At 30.8% G+C, this 21,948-nt stretch overlaps 1 protein-coding gene and 1 long non-coding RNA gene across 2 annotated transcripts; both read left to right on the top strand.

Moving 5' to 3' along the window:
* Positions 1-11,688: 11,688 nt before the first annotated feature.
* On the top strand, positions 11,689-13,403 carry LOC134263217 (uncharacterized). Its single transcript, XR_009991212.1, has 3 exons — positions 11,689-11,784; positions 11,815-11,838; positions 13,376-13,403. It is a non-coding gene; the product is annotated as an uncharacterized LOC134263217 (long non-coding RNA).
* Positions 13,404-15,297: 1,894 nt separating this feature from the next.
* LOC134263230 (angiopoietin-2-like) lies at positions 15,298-16,948 on the top strand. The gene is made up of 2 exons (XM_062745551.1): positions 15,298-15,376; positions 16,719-16,948. Exons 1-2 carry the CDS (start codon positions 15,298-15,300, stop codon positions 16,946-16,948), a joined length of 309 nt encoding a protein of 102 aa, XP_062601535.1.
* Positions 16,949-21,948: the final 5,000 nt, after the last annotated feature.

The raw sequence follows: 21,948 nt of genomic DNA on the forward strand, positions 1-21,948 counted from the left end.
GTTCAACAATTGCATCTGCATGCATAAGTTGTATTATTGGAGTAATGAGTATTTTCTGGCGATCGTTTGCGACAATTATTTTTACATTTTTAGTCTTCATGAAAATTCATGAACATTCATTACCTTGAACTACTAAGTTTTTTTCTTTAAACTCAGAAAATTACCAATATTCATATTTGTTCATCATTTGTTCATGAACTATGAATTATGAATGTTTTCATGAATTTTATTCATGAACAACTTTTATGAACCTGTTAAGAATCCTTTAAGAACCATTCATGAACAATTATGAACAACTCATAAAGGTTATTAAAATCATGAATATCATTTCGCAGGGGAAATTAGTAATTCTTCAAGGACAAAATCTTGAAAAAAGTTATATATTTTGGGGGAAAGTCTCGCCTGTCCTTAAATCGATGACGCAATGCCGAGTGTTTCCTTAAATTGATTTGTCTAAGTGGTGTTTCGTTAACATAGCATAGTATCACAAGGTGTTTAAAGTGTTTTGCACTCTACTGAATCATTTATACATGAAAAAAAATGTCCCTCTATGATATGACACTTATAACCTTTTCAAAAGAATTATTAACTTTCCCTGTGAACATATACATTTAATTTTTTCCTTGTTTTTAAAAAAAAGAGGAAGTTTTTTTTAGAGCCACATGCAGATTTTTCCTGCCAACTTTCAAGTATCAGTCTGGGTATATAGGATTCTTGGAGAGTTTTTACAATAAATAAGTTCCTGTACAAAATGGAGATTGATGTACCTTGTCAAGATTGCTGACTTACTGCCTAGAACTGAAAACTGATTCCAAAGATACTTGACTTTTCAAAGTCAATAATCCTATAGTCAACAAAATGACAAAGCACTTTTTTTTCTAAATTTTCTTGTAATATTCTTAATTACCTAAATCAATGTGTTCAAATAAGAGGCGAATGCACTAAATTTTTGCAAATGTAGGCTGGGGATACCTTTTTTTCTAACTGATAATAAAATCTTTAAACACATAATTTAATGAAATTATGTAAGATGTTTTTTAAAGTACCTGGTAAATTGTAAGTTAATTAAAATTCATTTAAAATAATGAACTTAAAATTTTTCTGTATAGTTTAAATTTTGAATCAATGTGGTATTGGGGGAAAAAAAAGAATTTATGCTTGTACATGTATAATGTAAAACTAAGGCAAACTTAAATGAACTTTGTTAACTTGAATTTTAATTGTGAATTTTTTCTATGTCACTATATAAAGTATGCATGAATTATGCATGTGTTTATGCAAATATTTCATTCCTTCCCAGCTGTTAGTTCACAGACATACTGGAACATAGTAGTAAATAAATGTGCTGCCACAAAAATGTACGTAAACCTGTGTATTTTACTGATTTATGGGTTCTACTTGTGAAAGATTTAGAATATTAAATCAGTTTCATATGTACTTCAAATTTAAGTCTTTTTATTTTTAATTAAAAAGAATTTCCTGCAATAACATATGGGGTTGGTATAAACTCTTAAGTTTTCTAATAAAAAAATTGATAAAAAATACTGCAATCATTATATATTAACATTTTGTGGTGGATTTTCGTATCATCCATGAAATAACATCCTCACAAATTAATAAATTAGAGTTATTAATTAAGTCATGTTTTCTCTTTTATTTATAAGAGAATAATCAAGAATCCTTTTGAACCTGTAAAATTTAAGAAATCCACGAAAATTCCATAGCCCTCACAAATTTTAATGATTCCACAGTGGACCTCAAATAGTGTAAAAGCATGCACATCACATCAATATTAAAATGTATTTTTTCATCAATATACATGTATCTTAATTGGATATCTAGGGCTTTGACAAAATTCTGTCACGTATCATATTCCACCTCAAAAAACTCTAGCGATCAAAGTCACAACTGTACATCAGAACCTCAATGGAGGAGTATACTGTATGTAAATGATTGGTTGACAGAAAGATAATTGGGATAGATTTTCTGATACGATAATAGAGTTTGTTTATTTAGATATTGGTTGATAAGAAATAGACACAAAGAAGAGTAAATACTGTTAATTTTGGCAGGGTTGGCAGATGTTTGGGCTAATTACCGGGTGTTAGTGCAGGTCAGCCTGATCTGCCACAGGTCGGGAGGAGGAAGCTGTAGACTGTGATTCCCCATTACCTGCAGTATTCTGACTAGACTTAATTAAAGAGTACCTGTCCTAATTATGTGTTAAGTGAATAATAGGTAACACTCCCTATATTGCATATAAAATCTTTGAACTGCAAAGCAAAAATGTGCACTAAAAATAAAAGATACCAGCAGCAGCTAGGTTATATCAAAGTAGTTTTCTGAGGTGTTACTGAAATTTTTCTTGATTTATAAACAACAAAATTTGTAAAGTGTGGATTTTTCACTTTAAGAAAACTGCAGAAAAGATATTCCAGCTAACATATCCCTTTTCACCATTGAAATACAATTAAAGTATTATCCTTGAAATGCAGCAAACAAATTTTTCTGTATTTTTAAAAAAACCAGTTGCCACAGTGATGTTAACTCTATAGAAATTCAATTTTATCTCTAAAACATGAAGAGAACATATACAAATGTAAGTCAAATTGTAAACAAAATATGATAAATGAAACTTAAAATTATAAACAAAATTTACTTGAAAGATTATTTGTGAAAAATCATTTCGAGATTATTGAGTTTATTGGCAGCAAATTCTAGACAGAATTGTTTGATAAATACAATTCTTTAAGAAGTGTGGGAGGCAACAAACGAAAACATTCAACTCCTTCAAAAATGTCAACCGAGATCATGAATACAAAGCTTGAATAAACGCTTGTTTACTTTTGAACTTTCAGTTCAGTCCTAATGAATTTGCTCTTCACTTGATCACGCAATTTTTTTGAAAAAGCTTGAAAAGACGTCTCGAATGTTGTTTTGACAAATCATTTACTTGAATCAACACTTGTGTGTTTCTTAGTCCATTTATGTAATAATTAAAGTACATGTACAGTGATTTAATTTTGAAAAGGTTGAAAATTTAAAATTTTCACTGAAAGCTTTGCCTAGTGAAAATATTTTCTGTGTAAATATTTTGCATGTACAGATATCAAGAGAACATTAATAATTTGTCGCTAAGATAATGGTTAACAAGAATAAGAGTGATTGTTTATTAAGAGTCAAAATCAGCAAGCATCGAGCATTGAATGGAAAGTCAAAATTTTATTTTTTCAAAAGCTTTTGGTATATGAAAGATTTTGTCTTACCTAATGCTAAAACACAATTAAAATTTTTTTCGAACGTATGAAGGGACTGGTATCCAAGGAAATTCATTTCCTTAGCAACGGGTTCATAAATCCTTATGAAAATCAATGATTTTTAGACATTTTTTAACGAATATTTTTTCTGAACGTGATAAGATAAGGTATTTTGGTTACTTTATTTGTTAAAAGATGGAATTACTTAATTCTCCAAAAATAGGAAAAACAAAATTTCTGTAGTGATATTGTTGCCAAGACAACGGGAAAAGAACATGGCGTCAATGCTTATTAATTTTGAAAAAAGTTGCATATGTTTATCACTTTATTCACAAAATCTACAACCACTGCTGGAAAAATGAATGGTATGATCTTGTTAGGGGTTATCTATATGTCATATCTATACAATAAAATTTGCAGGCAACTTTAGCAGAAAAAAGTTACAAATGGTTAAAATGTGTGAAAATCTAGCATTTATAAGCTTTTTTGAAGGGGTCGGGGTAATTTGAATACATGTTCAGTGTCCATTATATTGGCCATATTGGTTCTGATCAAAGCATACTCATAACTTTACTATTGTTAATAAATAAATGCACATTCAATTTCAAAAGGATTTTTATATTCCTCACAAAGGAAACTTGGAAAAGGGGGGGAGGTAGGAATCACCTTGTTCACCGATCCATATGTTTGTTAAATTTTGACTTGTCCATAACATTTCAATGAAGTGCCACTGAAAGTTCATACTTGATATTAAGATTGCTTGCGATCGAGAGATGTGTCTAAAACTTGACTCAAGGTCATTTGAACAAGTTCAAGGTCATTGGTAGAAGAAAAGTGCAACCTTTGCCCATTCTGTAACATTCTAATGAAAAGACTTGGTTTCATCTTGGGAATTATTTTTAAGCTGTAGGTTTGTCATTACCTTGACCAAAATTCATTTGAACATGTTTGGCCTTGACTCAAGGACATAGCTTTTTCAAGGTCACTGCAGTAAAGGTGTACTATATGAGTTTGGCACATTTACATATTTAACTTCGAATGAAGGGAAATTGGAAGTTTGTGCTCAACACAACGGTTTTACTACCTATGACTTGAGTATTTGTCATAGTCAAATTGTGGTATGTATATCTGCACTAGCAAAATTTTAAAAGGTTTCAAATTAGTATTTAGACCTTTTTAGTAATAAAAAACATTTAATGCAATAGCAGGAAGGTTGTATCATTTTATTAGCTTGCTCACAATAATTCTTGTTTATGAAAGAGAGTCACTATGACAGCTCACATAATTATATTAAAAGTAAAACCATGTCAATCAGGCATGTAGCATCAGGTTTGGGTTGGGTAGGGGGGATGACATCCCCCACCCAACTTTTTTCTCAACGTACCCTAATATTTAACCACCCCCCCTCCCGAGTTTGTCCTTCCGTCCGTCCGTCTTTCTGTCTGTCTGGAACGCTGTCGTTTCCACACGATATCTCGAGAACCCTCTGAGCTTTTGCAATGAAATTTAGCATAGCAACAGTTACTCCCAATGGACTAAAGAAGAACCCCATTGATTATGTGGTCAAAAAGTCAAAGGTCAAGGTCATACATAAACAAATTCTGTCTGTTATAACACTTTCCTTTCCACACCACACAGTATCTCTAGAACCATAGATTAAAAGATATACTGCATTGCAATGAAATTTTACATAGCAACTGAGCTATTGCCCGTGGCCTTATGAAGACCCTTATTGATTTTGAGCTCAAAAGGTCAAAGTTAAAGGTCGTAAATTTATACATTCTCTCTGTGTGTAACACTATCATTTCCGGGCGATATTTCAAGAAAATTTTGAACTTATGCAATGTATTTTATACCAAAACTCCCTAGGACCTCTCTCAAAGTGTCCCGCCCCGTTTGTTTTATTAGTATTTATAGTATTACATGTCGCTATTTTTAGCACAGGGGCATGAGGAGAGTTATTGCGTATGAAACAGGTTCTCGGCAGAATTTATATTCCTATCACATCTACCAGAACTGTTTAATAAAGGTTGAATTAGACACCATGTTTTGTGTAAATTTTTGAAGATATCAAACGTGAATATATACATATATGTGACTTCTATTTGCATATAATTATCGAAATTGTACAGCAGTTCCGTGGCGCAGTGGTAAGTCTCCCACTTCACATGCGAGAGGTCACGGGCTCGATTCTCGGATGATCATTTTTTTCTTTTCCGAAATTCTTTTTTTTTTTTTACTAAATGATAGTATTCAGCATCTGAAATGAAAAAAATTATGAGGTCTAGCTTGTACAAGCTCATAAAATCATCATTACGTTGTGATAAATAATCCACATAAAAAGAATCTTCTATACACATAATCAAATCATTATATCAATATTGACATATTTTATTTGCTTCAGTATGCATGTATACATTTAAAAATTCTACAAATTCAATTAGGGGGATCCGACCCCCCCCCCCCCCCCGGACTGCGCATGGTTTACTTTTTCCCTAAGCGGTAGACACAAATTCTCTGAATTAGCTTGTTAAAAAAATGCTAACAGACAAACAAAGAATGTTACTTTTGGATTGAACATTTTATTTGATCCACTTTCATGAATACACTGTACAATTTATGGATCTATTTTCTGGATCCCTGAGTCTCCGGTAACACTATCCACTCACTTCCAGCATCAATGGTCTGTACTGTAATGATGTATTCTCATAATGATAATCTGAAAAAGTGATAAAATCAAAATGTAATAATATTATACAGCTTTGCCTTCAGATACTTACTAAGAACCATTTCTAGTTGAGCTTGAGCATTGATGATAAATGCAAAGCATGTTTATTGGAATCAATTAAATTCCAAGAGATCTCAATGGTTTAGTTTATCATTTTATTTTAAAAAGTTAACGTTTTTACTAAATGTATTATTTACACGTTTTTCCTGTCTAATTCTATATCAGCTCATCCAATTCTGTTTCTGCGTCTTTCCGAGTTTGGCTTCAAAGTGGCGAATTTCATTCTAAAAACAGAAGTATACAACACAAAGTTGAGACGGTATTGATTTTAGATATTATTTAAATTTATAAACTTGTAATAAAAAGGTCAATTGGTTCTACGTTTTGTCAAAACTCTAAATTGTGGTTTTCGTTTCTTTCCAATAACTCCCCCCCCCAAGAAAAAATAGAGTATAGAAATTCTTTTCAAAATTTTATGTGCTGTAATTCTAATGATGCTTATTATTTGAACCTAGTTGACTTAACCTTTTTCTTTTTTTACGACGTCATAACAAAAGTCATTCCATTTTACAAATATTTCATAAAAGCGTTGATTTTCATAAATTCATAATTTTTTATGTAAAAAGCAGGTATTATCTTATTAAAATTGTAAATAAGGATATCTATTACTATATACAGAATTTTTATTTACCCGACCATCACTCAAGTTATAATCATTATAGCTGGTGAGCAATCGGAGTTCCTCGGATGACTCGTACCTCGCACATAATTGAATGGAGCGAAGCGGAGTCAGCCGAGGATTGCCGATTGGCTGGTGAGTGACTTGGTTACACACATGCTGTGAATACAACAAATCAAAATTAAACTAAATTCAAATTAAACTTTATAATTTGGGATACAGTTATGTAACTGATCATGACCAACTTTTTCACGTTCGGCCCGCAGAAACAATCTAAGTTGGGGAATTTAATTTCATTTTATCATATTATAGTTTAATATCGGCAATATTATCGGGGAGGGGGGGGGGGTGCATACCCCCTCCTCTTGGTTCCTCGGGACATGCATAATCTTTTCTTTTTTGTTATAAAAAACTAAAGTAATGCTAACATATATAATCAATCAGAATTGAATTGAAATGTTCAAAAAACACTTGCCAAGTGTTACATATTTTCCTGCATGGTTAATTTTTGTTATACATTCTTCAGAAACTGTTGTAATGGTAAATTGTAAAAAATTCAGTCACTAACCGTAATTAAGACTCATGAAAACGCCAAAACTGAGGCTCAGACTGCTCCAAGTTTTTATTTTCTTCTAGTCTTCTGTACAATGTTATTGAAAACAATATAAGCAAACTACCGTTTATTCCTCCTATGTTAGAGAGCTATACCAAAGGGAGGTAATTTGAAGCAAAAAAGACAGAAAATTATGGATTTAAATCAGTTATCATATATAAATGCTTTAGTTGCCTGCAGATTTTTTTCTTGATTCTTATAGACGAAATACTGTTTAATATATATTTTATGTTGATAAGCTTTAATGTGGTTGTAGATTTCTTATAAAGTACTTCAAATTTGCTGTTTTTTAAAGCAAAATAAACCTCCAAAAACTAGTTATATTTATCATAAGGTGAAGAGAATTTCAAAAATCAACATCTGCTAAAATAGAGTATATTTATATAAATAAAATAATAATTTAAAAAGCTTTTTTTAATGACTAGTAATAAAAAAGTATTTGCTTAACCATAAATTCAAGTGTCATGATAAAGTACAAAACACGCTATCTGAAAGGCGCGTGGTTTCCATAGCAACAATGCGAAAAATTATTTTTTGCTTGCTTTTTTGTATCATTCCCTTTGTTCTGAAAATTTATAAATGAGTTTTAACCAAATCTGTTTCTATGCCACTTTCCACATTTTTTAACTGAATGCTCGATGCTTGCTGATGTTGACTCTTAATACTAAAACGACATTTTGTAGGCAATGCCACTAGCCATCAGGTGAAAAAGGGGAACACCTCTTCCCTTTATGTCTTTTTTACATTACGAAATGATACCACTTTGTATGAACTTTATCAACAGTTTTCTGTTGCTGATGAAAGGGACATTTACAAACTCTTAGCTGAAGATCCACTTTCCAATACGAGAGAGAGAGAAATGAATGTGCTAGATTTTCGTTTATTCATCCGCAATAAAAAGAATGATGCGCTTCTGATTCTTATTTTTTGTTCTCTTTAGTTTATATCCGTATAAATCATATGTGTATTTTATTGTGCACAAGTTGTTAATCTCCTTAATTAAATAGTCATCTATTAGCTAAATTAGCTTATGCTTATTTATCATCCATGTCATTTGTGTGTTGCAATGTGATCTTTTTTAATCTTATATTTATGAAAGATAATATTCTAGAGGAGGGTTGATTCATTTGTTTTCTTTGATATATCAAATCCATTTATTGTGTTGTGAATAAATAATTTTCTAAATAGTAGTGACGTAAACAAGTCATTTACAAACGCAATACATGGTTTAACACATATTTCTAAGTACTGATATTTTTTTTGATTACTGTAAGAATTTTGTCATATGACCTTAACTCATCTCATATTAATGATAACTAATAACTCATCACTTCCTGTGTTAAACTACAGGGAATAGATCAGTACAGTAGAATACATTTTCCTTTCCTTTGTTAAATAATTCAGAAGTAAAAAAGAATTAGATAAAGTATCTAGTCTGTATGTACTTGACCAGCTGACAAAGCAGGTAATAACATTGTCTGTCTTTGTAATTTTTTTAATAGAGTTGATACAATGCTCTTGTCAGCAAATAGAATTTATTATTACCTAGTAAATGCAATACTGATTGTTCTTCTTCTTATTAATGGATAGGATAGAATTTTTACATTCGACAGTTTTTTCTATTGTTTTTTTTTTATCATAAGAAGGATCAAACTGAGTTTGTGACGAATCTGCTGGAAATGTTCAATCATCACTGATCATTATTTTGATGTTTGAAAAGACGGTTTTGCTCAGCTCCTAATTTTTGTTGTTTTCAGAAACTTTGGAGTTGAATACTGCTCGTTGTCTGTATATATTTCCCCGTAAGTAATTCACCATAGAAATCAGAAATTCCAGATCCGCAAAACTATTTTGTGATAAAAGAGTGTAACTGATACACATCTTTGAAATGAATGTTGACTAATAATAATACTTTATTTTAAGAGGGGACCCAATTAGTGCGAGCACTATTCTTCCTTGAGGTCTTCTATTAAAAATTACAATAAAATACAATGATAAATAATACATTAAACAATGTTATATTTGACACAACATACCATATCAACAAATCTGACCGTGTAAGCTATTTCATATTTTTTTACAATTCTAAATCACTGATCGAATGGGTGGTTTTGAATTTACACCCAAATCTCTTAATGTTGTGCGATTTCTAGTTTTCAAGTTTATTTCAATTTTGGTAGGAATTGAACACAAACAAATGTAAAAAAAAAAGTATTACGAAGTTTATAAAATTGTCATTATAATAAATCTACCTTACACTAATCTGTTTTGATTTTTTATTCTCACCTCTCCACGTATCTAGACTGCACGGCAATTTTATACAGTGGTATTAACCGCAAATCAAGTTATTCGTGCATGCTAAGATGTATTGATAAGCAAGTTTATTTATAGATATTTTAAACCAGAAAATATTTCCTTATAAAATTTAACTGCATCCAACTGGACCTGTCACTGTTGACTTGGTAAATTTTTTCCGCTTTTATGCTGTAAATGCTTTTATAATCACACATGCAGATTTTTTCCTTATGTATCTGATAACCTAGTAAACTATCACTATAAAGACAATATCTACTCTTTATTTTCATAATCTTTGTAAAGAATATTACACCCGACTTGTTTTACTGAAGGCGTTAAGATTACACCCGATTTGTTTACTGAAGGCTTTAAGATCTATTCCTAAGAGAGCTGTTCTTTGCAGCTTCTAAAACGAGGCTATTTAGTGGATATATGTGGTAATTCAATTAAATCAATAGCTTGCTTTAAGTGAAGATTTTGTAAATTTTGTGATTGATACAGTTAACTTGTCAGATAATGATCCACGATTAAGTCCAATATTATCTGCTATTTCTATACAAATGTTATACCAATTTCTCACTCTGAATCGTCTACATTTTTTTTTTTGCGCAAGTGAGTTAAGGCTACATATGGAGGTTTCTACGCAAAATAATTAATGAAGACTCATAATTGCTATACATACCGCAAAGAAAATTTTAAGACTTGTTTTCTAATACATTCTTGGTACCCACGATATGCGATTGCCAGTACACATTATAACGTCATATTATGACGTCATCGACCTTTACTACACAAGTTTATAGGAAACATTAATAAAATCGCTTCGGTGCAAGGACATACCTTACTTTGTTTTACAGAAACAAGGTATAAAGAGAAGCAGAATATTCAAAAGATTCAAGATATTGATGCACAAATGTCGACACTGCAATTGTTTAGTTACTATTCGTACAGTTTTAAGTTTAAACAGGGTAAAAATGTACAGTCCAGTGTAAGTTTAGTAAAATTTTTATTGATTGAAGAAGAGCATAGGATTTGTGCAGCAATTTTATTAATTTTAAGAATATTATCCTTAATATTATACTTTATTTGTTTTGAATTAAATAGGATATGCCCGTGCGCCGACGCTGTTTTGTTGATGTATTTTATTTCCTTGAATGGGAAAGAACTATGACGTCATAATGTGCACTTGCATTAATATACTAAGGGTATTAAGTATGTGTAAGAAAATTAATTCGAACTTTCTCTGTACATAAAATATACAATTTATGTATTTTTATTAGCTCAATTGCATAAAAAACCTATATTAAGCCTTAACACACTTGCGTGCTTCGTTCGATCATTTCATGGAGAATATGGCTGAAGTGACCGTTGGATAGGAACACTTAATCCTCCACATTCTTGTAGTATACAAGTTCATGGAATGACGTCATTCCATGTACCCAATATTTTTAGTAGTCTCTACAAATCATGTTTGTTTGTCTGTGCAGTTTATTGTATTATATTGCGTCTGACTTTTAAAGTTAAAATAATATGTGCAATATGTATTTGCAGTCTTAGCAATTCACCACTTTGGGTCTCATTTCATAAAAAAAAAAAAATTATGAACCCTATATTTTGAACATTTATCGTACGAACTTTCCATTTTTAAAAACAGTTTTTTTAGCACACCAAAGACCATTATTAAAGAAATTTCTTATAATTGTATTTTACAAGTGCATGTCCTTCTAAGATGTGCTGGGTGCTGTCTGTGCTGTCTACGTCCTTCTAAGATGAGCTAGACACTGTCTAAGTTTTTCTGAGATGTGCTCGGTGCTGTTTACATCCTTCTAAGATGTTCTGGGTGCTGTCTACGTCCTTCTAATGTGTAGTAGGTGTTGTCAAGGTCCTTCTAAAATGTATAAATTACTGTCTACGTCCTTCTTTGATGATCTAAGTGCTGTTTACGTCCTTCTAAGATGTGTTAGTTGCTGTCGACGTCATTCTTAGATGTGCTAGGTGCCTTCTACGTTTTTTTTAGATGTGCTTGGTGCCGTCTATTTCCTTATAAGATGAGCTAGACACTGTCTACGTCTTTCTGAGATGTGCTCGGTGCTGTCTACGTCCTTCTAAGATGTGCTCGGTGCTGTCTAAGTCCCTTTGAATTGTGCTAGGTGCTGTCTACGTCCTTCTAAGATGTGCTAGGTGCTGTCCACGTCCTTCTAAGATGTGCTAGGTGCTGTCTTCTTTTTCTAAGATGTGCTAGGTGCTGTCTATGTCCTTCTTAGATGTGCTTGGTGCTATCTACGTCCTTCTTAGATGTGCTAGGAGCTGTCTATTTCTTTCTAAGATGAGCTAGATACTGTCTACGTTTTTCTGAGATGTGCTCGGTGCTGTCTACGTCCTTCTAAAATGTGCTATGTGCTATCTATATCCTTCTTAGATGTGTTAGGTGCTGTTTACATCCTTCTAAAATGTATAAGTTGCTGTATACGTCCTTCTAAGATGTGTAAGTTGCTGTCTACATCCTTCTAAGATGCGTTAAGTGTTGTCTACGTCCTTCTAAGATATGCTATGTGCTGTCTACGTCCTTCTTAAATGTATAAGTTGATGTCTACGTCTGTCTGAGATATTCTAGGTACTGTCAAAGTCCTTCTAGGATTTGCTAGGTGTTGTCTACGTCCTTCTAAGATGCGCTAGGTGCTATCTACGTCCTTCTAAGATGTGCTTCGCAGCATTGTTAAGGCTTGAAAAAGGGGGCGGGGCCTAATTCATACCGGAAAAGTTTACTGTGACGTCAAACAAAAATAAGACTTTTATATATTTCTCATAATACCTGAAAATGAAATAATTTGCAATTTTTAACTGTATTAGCATAATAAACAACAATGTAACTTATCAATGCATTAAAAAAAGTTGCTAGTTAAATCCCCTGTAGCTGGTTATAAACAAAGCACTGATCGCGATGAACTTGGTAACATGACGTCATATTGGCAAAAATGACGTATTACCTGTGCTGTGAGAGGCAGATTGAGGAATTTATTTTTTAACAATGAAAAATGCGTTTTATTATTAAACGGAATATTATTTGCAGGTTTTGAATAGTCGATTAATACCAGTGTATATCCCTTGTTAATGCGATTATTAATTAACTATTAAGAGAATGTATCTTATTAATTACGTAGTGTTTTTCTTTACAGGTTAGGTATATTTTACATCGAGAGGTCTCATAAAATCGTACTTGCACTGCATAGATCTTAACCATTTTTTTGAATATAGATAAAGGGTATTTTCCTTAACTTGTAAAGTGTTGCTGCTTTCTTTAAATAGAGGGCGTGATTTTATAAGTACACAAAATATTTGGTAAAAGTCAAACATATTTCGACATTGGCCTATTTACTTGAAAATTTAAGTATTAAAAAGCGAATTCTATTCAAAGCAGCAGCACTTTTCACAGACTACAAAGTAAGCAGAAACAATTAATAGTTTGAATTTTTTAATTTCAACTAGGGTATGCCCTTGCAATATTGTAATTTGTTAATGACCTACATTCAGTACACGAACTATGCATTCATCACGTGACTGTCCATCGATGGGACTAAACGTCATATAGTACAAAGTGGGTTATACTATGCTTTTTTTCATAAGTATGAAAATTCCGTGATAAAAAAACAGCTTAATTAAAATAAATTCCGTTTTAAAAAGGTCCCCCTTTTTTGTAGGTCTATTTTCCGTTGATTTCACATAATTGGCCTTAACAGTGCCGCGTTGGTACTGTCTACGTCCTTCTAAAATGTAGAAGTTGCTTTCTACGTCCAAGATCTCAGGTGCTAGGTGCTGTCTACGTCCTTCTAAGATGTTCTAGGTGCTGTCTACGTCCTTCTAAAATGTATAAGTTGCTGTTTACGTCCTTGTAAGATGTGCTTGGTACTGTTTACATCCTTCTAAGATAATCTCCTTGTTGTCCGAAGAAATAAATTCATATGTTTATGATGATATATTGTGTAACATTAATATTTGGAGGCTAGTGTATCAAAGTTGAAATTAATCGATATATTCTTAAGGTCAAGATCTAGTAAATGAAAGGTGCCTACAGATTTATCAAACTTGAGAAATAAATTCCTTTATTGATGCTTTACAACTTCAGCTTGGTCATATAAGGTGTTTCGGGGCACAATTTGTAGGTAAACAAGATGAAAACCCGTATTTTAAACTGTCATTTTCAATGAAAAATTAAGAAAACCAGTCATGAATATGGGAAATGTATCCAGATTGCCTACATTGTCTCAGAAAACGGTAATTAGTATGTTCATGGCCTTCTCTTTAAATCAATATCAAATTTAATATAGGTTTCCGGTTTAATTTTCATATGATTTCAAATTGAATGACATGAAAATACCCTGTTTTCTATATAATTCTGCTAAAGCCGTAAAGTACGGGAAAAAGAAAGTTGAAATTGATTATGACGTCATAATGGATCTAGCACCAAAAAATTAGTCTCAAGTTATTTACTAGATCTTGACCTTAATAATTTTCTGATAATCATAATAATGTCATCAGATAATAATTTCTTTGGGTTTTATTTTGAAATAGCTGATTTTCTTTATTTCATTCAAAAAATTATTTAATTGAAAGATAGAAAATGAACACAAAACATCACAGCATAGCATGCATTAACTAAGTGAGAAAACAGCACACGTTTTATTGCTATCTTTCAAATTAAACTATTATGACAATTAATATGAACTTTAATAAAATCGATACTTGTCGCAGATCTGCAGTTATTTTCTTTGATCTTTCTGTGGTGATATAATACATATAGAATATGCAATAATACTTTCCAAGCCCCGTCATATATCACTTAGGAGGCGGAAATAATGCCCCATGAAAAAGATGTAATCAACAGTACTAGACATCTATAATGTAACCTATACATATATAACAATAAAATATAGAGTACATAACAGTCAACCAATCGCTTTTCTAAATAATTAAGGTACGACATATATATTTGGCTGTTGAAGGTCTAGGATAAATCTAGATGTCTTCCGAGGACGCAAATATACGATCAGACGTAATCTTAAGAGAACTCCATTAAATGATTTCGAACTTTTTACACCATGCTTAATGAAATTATTTTAAAAAAAGGTAATGGTTACAAATGTTCATTTTAATTTAATTTAATAAAAAGAATGAAACCTTCTGTACTATCTACGTCCTACTAAGATGTGTACGGTGCTGTCTACGTCATTTAAAATGTGCTCATTGCTGCCTACATCCTTCTAAGATGTACTAGATGCTGTCTCCATTCCTCGAAGATGTGTTTGTTGTGATCCGAAGAAATTAGTTCAAAAATAAATAAAGCATAATTCCATATTTTAAAGATAGCAAATGATAAAAAGAAACACTGTGCAACAACACACATAACAGGCATTAACTAAGTGAAAAAACAGCGAACTTTTCATTGTTAAATAAAATAGAAAAGAAGATTATCATCTAGCGGCATTTTCTAATGAGACCAAATTTAGCATTCTTGTCTACGGCTATGGAAAATAATTTGATTTTTCATTACGGTAGATTATGGTAGATTCATATTTTTAAAAGAGTTAATTGTATTGAAATGAAGCTTTTCAGATGATTTCAAATATATTTTAATGCAGGAAATGATGTAATCCATCTGTTAACAAAGGGAAAGAACACATCCCTTTATGTGTCCATAACTCTCCGGAATGGTACAACGCTGTATGAGATGTATGACCAATTCTCTGTCTCAGATGAACCAGGGAAATATCAACTCTTTCTTGCAGGACCTGCCACGGGGACCTTAGGTAAGTGTATTCATGTTAAGTTCTTAAAATTGGGTTCAAATTACGCATATTATCATAATAATACTTTTCTGTATTTAAATATTATTATGTTGTTGAAAAAAGAAAAAGATTTTTTTCTATTATTCTGTATACTTTTTTGATTCCATGATATTAAACTTTTTGATATTTCATCATATCATTTGCAGGTACAATTCACGTATTCAGCAGACGTTGAATTTGTTAATTTAAAGTAGCTAGCTAGAATTTCAAATTATATGTTTTATGTACAAGGAAAACTATGTAATTATTTTAATCAAACAAATCCAGTAATTACATTCGCTCAACCATTGTTATTCAGCTTGGGTTTCCTGATATTTTAAATAATTCAAATTTTAACTACTGGGGAGAAAGAAGTTAACAGAGATTAAATGATCTATTATTTCAAAATATTCACAGAAAAATGATGTTAAAAAAATATTTGATCGGAAACATATTCAAATTAAAAAAAAAAGAAATTCAAAACACCGCAAGGTGTTTCACATTTACTCTATCTTCTCTCTATTAAATGAAAATCTAGTCTGATCTTCAATAATTCACATTTTAAATGCTACGAAATAGGAAGTTTGCATAATCTTAAATGTCTAAAAGTTTACGAAAATTTAATGATTAAAAAATGATCGAAGATTTTTTCAAAATAAATTTTAATAATCCATAATCAAAACACCTCAACGTGTTTCACATTTACAATACCTATGCTTTATTTAATGAAAATCTAATATTTTAAAACATTTGCAGGTACACCATATCTGATATCGTTATAATTATGAATGACTGACTGCGTATTGCATTTCATACAATTTTAAAAGCACTGTCTCTGACATATATGAATATTTCATTTATTCATGTTTTCTGATATTTCCAGTGATCTTTACCCCCCCCCCCCCCCAAAAAAAAAAAAATACTATGCTTTAAATGTGTACCACGCCTCTGGTTTATTGTTACACTACAAAGGATGCTATGTGATTTGCGCAGTGTTTTGTTGACTTGTATTTTTCAATCTCTCATTACAGGGAACTAAGCTTTAACCTGTGTATCTCAGACGAACTTCAGTATTAAGATTAATTAATGTGATGTAAAGTAATAATAATAAATAATATCTTTGTTTTATATTTTCACAAATTCTGCAGGTGCCAGTATGATAGACACCAGGAATTCTAGGACTGAACTATATATTATTGCTCTTTTCAGAAGTACCTCGGTATTATTATTGACAGTTAAATTGAAAATATATTAATCAATTATCTCTGGGATTCATCTTGTTTAATTTTACAGGAGGCGCTATGTTAGATACTGGTTTTTCTAGCAAAGATCTGTCTGGGATGTACTTCACCACCCCAGAGAGATAATGACGGGTGGAGTGGTGGTAACTGTGCTGATACCAGTACCATTAGAGGAGGCTGGTGGTTCACAGCCTGCAACCACTCCTTCCTTAACGGCCCCTGGCCCCCGAGGGACTGGTCCTACCCATGGTCTCCTAAAGTAATTAGTGGGAAACCAGTGAGGGGGACCACCATGATGATCAGACGTCACTAGGTAAACATCATTAAATCTTGATATAACAGAGTTGTTTTTATTTTTGTATTACTGTGAAAATTTCAGTTATAAAAAGTTTTTTTTCTAATAGAAAACCTATGCTATTATACATGTATCTGTGAAGTATTAATTCAATTTTCTTTAACAGACGAAAGATCATCCATGGATTGAAACGATTTTAAATTAATTTTAATCTCTGAGCTTTTTTTTTTTTAATATTTAATTTTCAAATGTGTTTTTAACTGTTTTAGCAATACTGAATGTTTTTAGTAAAAGATGTATTTTATATGTTTTGTAATAAATTTGAAATTAGAAGTATTTCGTTGTTATTTACAAACACTGATAAATGAAGATGTCTGGACAGATAATTATGATGTAGATTCCTTTATTAACAAACCTATTACAGTGGAACCGTAATTGACAATATTTTCATATTTGTCTTTTTTTTTTTCAAAATTCCAAACAAGCAACAACTATAACATTAAATTCAAATAGAAAATAGTTTGAAGCATAAAGCGTTGCTTACTTTTTCAGAAATCAATAATATGTCAAATTATGATGTGAAGAAAATTTGATATGGTCATTAGAAAGATCAGTTATTTTTAATCTCACAATTAAATTAGAAATATGAGGTATATATAAAAATAATATTTACTCTCATACCTCTCTAATTCCCTTTAGAAAACATACTGAAGCGATGCTTTCAGAATATCAAATTGTTTTCTGTGCATGGAAAATAATATGCATCCATAAACGAGAGTAATCGTTCCATTATCCCCCTTGAAATTCTTTTTTAATAAAATAAAATATTAATTAAATGGTTATAAACAATTCTGCGGCTGTTATGTCTGTACAACTAAAAGACTTACATGTTTAGAGATATTTTTTTCAATTTACACCGTTAAAAGGAACTGGGTATAAATGTTTTAGGTAAACTATTAAAAACAATTACTAAATATAATAGCAATAGAACTAGAAATCAACCCCTGAACGATGGGATATGTTTGCTCGAGTTAACTATAAAATGGTCCTTATGATAGAGATTTGAAAACTCTGACACAAAATTTCACTGAATTCCATGACAAAATGTCTGCAGAAAATTATCTTTCTTATCTGTAGAGTTATCTCTCTTATCAGAGTATCAATGAACCTTAAGGTGGAATGCCACACCAACTTTTTATTTTATAGATCTTTGAGTCATTCTTTTCAAACAATGATTTCAGCATTGCAGGCCGATATTAGTTCTTAATTATTTTATATTAATTTTTTTGTAATTTTTAAAAAAAAAACCAAAAAACAAAAAAAAAAAAACAAACAAACAAACAAACAATTATTTATACCCAAATAAGTTGTTTTCGAGATAAATGTGTGTTGTAAATGCATGAATCATATGAATATCTTATAAAATATGTAAAGAAAGGCTGGTTATACTTTATATTTTGTTATTAAGAATTTTTTTAATAAAATAAAACACATTATTTGATAATATTTTTTAAACATATGGTTAAAACACTATAAAAAAAGTCACAACTAAGGACAACATGTTTGTCAATTATATTTTTTAAAAGAAATTGAAACAAAATTAAGAAATGCTAGATAAATTATTTTTTTTATATTTCGACCTAACCCGATCAAAATTAAACTGATCCCGATCAAAATTAACACAAAATGAATAAAATGTTAGTTTATTGCCTCTTCGTGTATTTACAATTAAGAAATCTATGTTATTGTCAGGTTCAATAATGTTTTTACCCTCATGAAACCTAATCAGACTAGTGTTCTTGGGGAAATACTTTTTATTTCCAACAATTGTACAATTATTGTTGGGATCGGTTTAATTCTGATCGGGATTGGCCAAAATAAAAAAAAAAAATTCTCTAAAATTTGGCTATATCGTTTCAATTTCTTGTTTAAATATGATTAATGAACATGTTCTCCCTAGTTGTGACTGGTTTTAAGAAGATCTTAACCACATGTTTAAAAAAAATATTTACAAATTATGTGTTTTATTTTCATAAAAAAAATATATTTTAAAAAATTTAAGATCTATACGACTTTTCTTTGCATATTTTATTAGGTATTCATGTGATGCATTCATTTAAAGCAAAAATTTTACAAGAAAGCATCTAATTTAGATATAAAAATTTCTTTGAATTTTTTTTTGAAAAAAATCAAAAAATTCATATAAAATAATTAAGAGCTAATATCGGCCTTTCAATGCTGAAACAATTTAACAGTTCAAAAAGGTTGACTAAGAGATCTATAAAATAAAAAGTTAGTGTGGCATTCCTCCTTATACCGACACATTTGCAATACGTTTTACTGTGGTGTCCGCCATTCAATTTCATTTCTCATTTATACTTATGTCAACGATCTTTACACGCTGCAATGCTACACTTTGTTTATTCCGACACATACATTTGTAATCTCTCTTCCCCGTGCAAGTCGGATAAGACAGGTTTCATGCAATAAAGATGTTAAGATGTTTATAAAAATATTACTTATATTTGATGTTCATATTTTGAAGTATAATACGTATAAGATTATGCTTCTCTAAAATATACCCTTTTCGTTTTCCACCCATACATTATTTTGAATAGATGAGCATTTATTATCTTTTAATTTACTATACAAAACCCACTTAAATTCACATTGTTAATTTTAATATCATGGCGAAAATAAGCTAAATAGTTGAGGTCAAACGTACTGAGAATTTCTTTCCACAAATCTAATTATACAAGAAATATATTTAAATAGCTTGAATTTTAGGTGAGGCAAGAAACGCAATGATACTAGATTCACAATAATACTAGATTATGATCTTAAGGTATCCGACTCATATTAGGACCAAAATTTCTAACCTTAAATAGCAATTGTTTGTAAAATATCCTGATATTATTTTCAAGCATTTTAGAGTAGAAAGGAATTTACCAAGAGAAATTTTCAAAAATTTTATTACCTAAGCAGAAATTAATTATTGAAGATTGCATTGAACTCTATGGAAGGAAGTAAGTTTTTTAAGATAGAAAAATAAATACTTCAAATATCAAAAAATGCTGTGGTGGAAAGATGTATTTGATCATTAGGAATAGAAAAATAATTAGAAATAATTTTTTCACCTGACAGATTTTTTTTTAAATTAATTTTTATTAAGTAAAATCAAAGGGAAATAACTCGTCAAGGGCAGGAAATAGTCATAAATTAGGACATGTCCCACTCTTACATTCTTATACTAAAAGATGAAAATTAGTTCTAACTACACTGATTAATCAGCCCATACATATCTATTATGCATTCAATTCCATTGAATCTGAGGCTAATATGGATCGGATACCTTAAAGTAAAAAAATCACATTTTCTGAAGATCAATACCTTTTATTGCTACAGATTATCATTTAAAAAAAAATAGATAGTTCTGCTCTCGAATGCACAAGATATGCCATAGTAAACTTATATCGATACTGCAATTTTTCTTTTTTATTTCAAAACACCATAACACAGAACGGTGGTCAGAAAGTTACAATGTGTAATAGGTGTTTATTCTGACGTCAAAAACGTTCAATGCCGTGCAAAAGCAAAGTCATAAGCGAAAATAAAAAAAATAATTATTTAGATTGATTGTTACTTACGTTAGAGATAATTCAAGTATTCTAAATAATAAATCAAATTTGCAAAACAAGACAAGGTGTAAGAAAAAGTAAATATATAAGCACTGATTCATAATTTTTTGATAGATGTAGTCTAATATCTGCAACTATCTGTGCAAATGAATTTTAATAACGCGCGCTGGGGCATTACTCAATATGTTTGCATTTATCTTTGCATTTCTAAGACTACATCTAATTAAAGTAATGACACAAACATCGATATATGTGTTAGGTCTTTCTCTATTGCAATGTGTAGACCATGGTACATAAATAAAAAAAATGTAGACTAAATGTAGACAAATTTGAACTTTTAGTTAAATAAATTAATTTTTTCCGAAACGAATGATAACAGCAGTAAGGCAGATGTTGTTTTCATAATTTACTGATTGATTGTATGTTGTTTAACGTCCCTCTCGAGAATTTTTCACACATCTGGGGACGCCACCACATGCCGGTGGAGGGTTACAAATTTTGTCCTAAGATGGGCACTCAGGGTCTTTGAGCAGTGAGGGATCTTTTTAGTGCCAGCACCTAGTGCGACACGTGGCCTCGGTTTATACGGTCTCATCCGAAGGACCGGTCTCCACGTCCCGCAGGATAATTTATTGAAGAAATAAAGGCAGTGATCTAAAATAAACAAATAAGTCAAAATTAGGAAAATTGAGAAAATAACATATGAGATAATTTACCTACAGTATACCTTCAAGAAAAAATAACTCCATGAAAAAATGTGTACTGTTAACAATTTAAATTGAAATCTTACAGACCCATTACTATTCAGTTACAACTTTGAATGCAAAAATACAATGAATTGAAACGTGTGCAAACAAAATAATAACAAAAATCAAATCTTTAAATGGTAAGGAAACACATAATCAAATATTCAAGTTACATACCATTAAATGCGTATAATGGATACTGGATTTAAAATATACTTCTTTCTGGAAAACGTATTACTGCTCTGATGTACAATATAAAGCGAGGTAAATTTATACTTATAATGAAAATGGATTATTGGAGGAAAAGATAGGAAATAACCAATCAAATGAAAGAGCCAATGAAATCATAGAATAAAACTTTAATCAGGCAACTCAATTCAGATGCGCAATTGAACTTTTAGTTAAACAAATTTAAGATTTTTTTTCTCAAAACGATAGGAAAAAATATATAAAAACAAGTAAATACATATACAAATAGATTTCATAATATCACACTCGTATTGCAGCTTATGATGAATGTTGTCGTTTGCAGGTCAAACACCAAGGTCAAGAGATAATTAGTTTTGGTACCAAAAGAAAAGTTCCTCACAATGAGTCTACCTTCGAGAATAAAAACCATAAAAGCAGCAACAAT

This window comes from Saccostrea cucullata, unplaced genomic scaffold (assembly GCF_032062105.1).
Source record: "Saccostrea cucullata isolate Sc308-1 unplaced genomic scaffold, CSIRO_AGI_Scuc_v1 ctg6215, whole genome shotgun sequence".
Classification (NCBI taxonomy): domain Eukaryota; kingdom Metazoa; phylum Mollusca; class Bivalvia; order Ostreida; family Ostreidae; genus Saccostrea; species Saccostrea cuccullata.

Bases quoted from the DNA above. Each gene is read 5' to 3' on its own strand.
- LOC134263230 (XM_062745551.1), top strand. From the start codon at position 15,298: ATGTATGACCAATTCTCTGTCTCAGATGAACCAGGGAAATATCAACTC. The intron at 15,377-16,718 runs GTAAGTGTATTC...TGGTTTTTCTAG, and splicing joins ACCTGCCACGGGGACCTTAG to CAAAGATCTGTCTGGGATGT.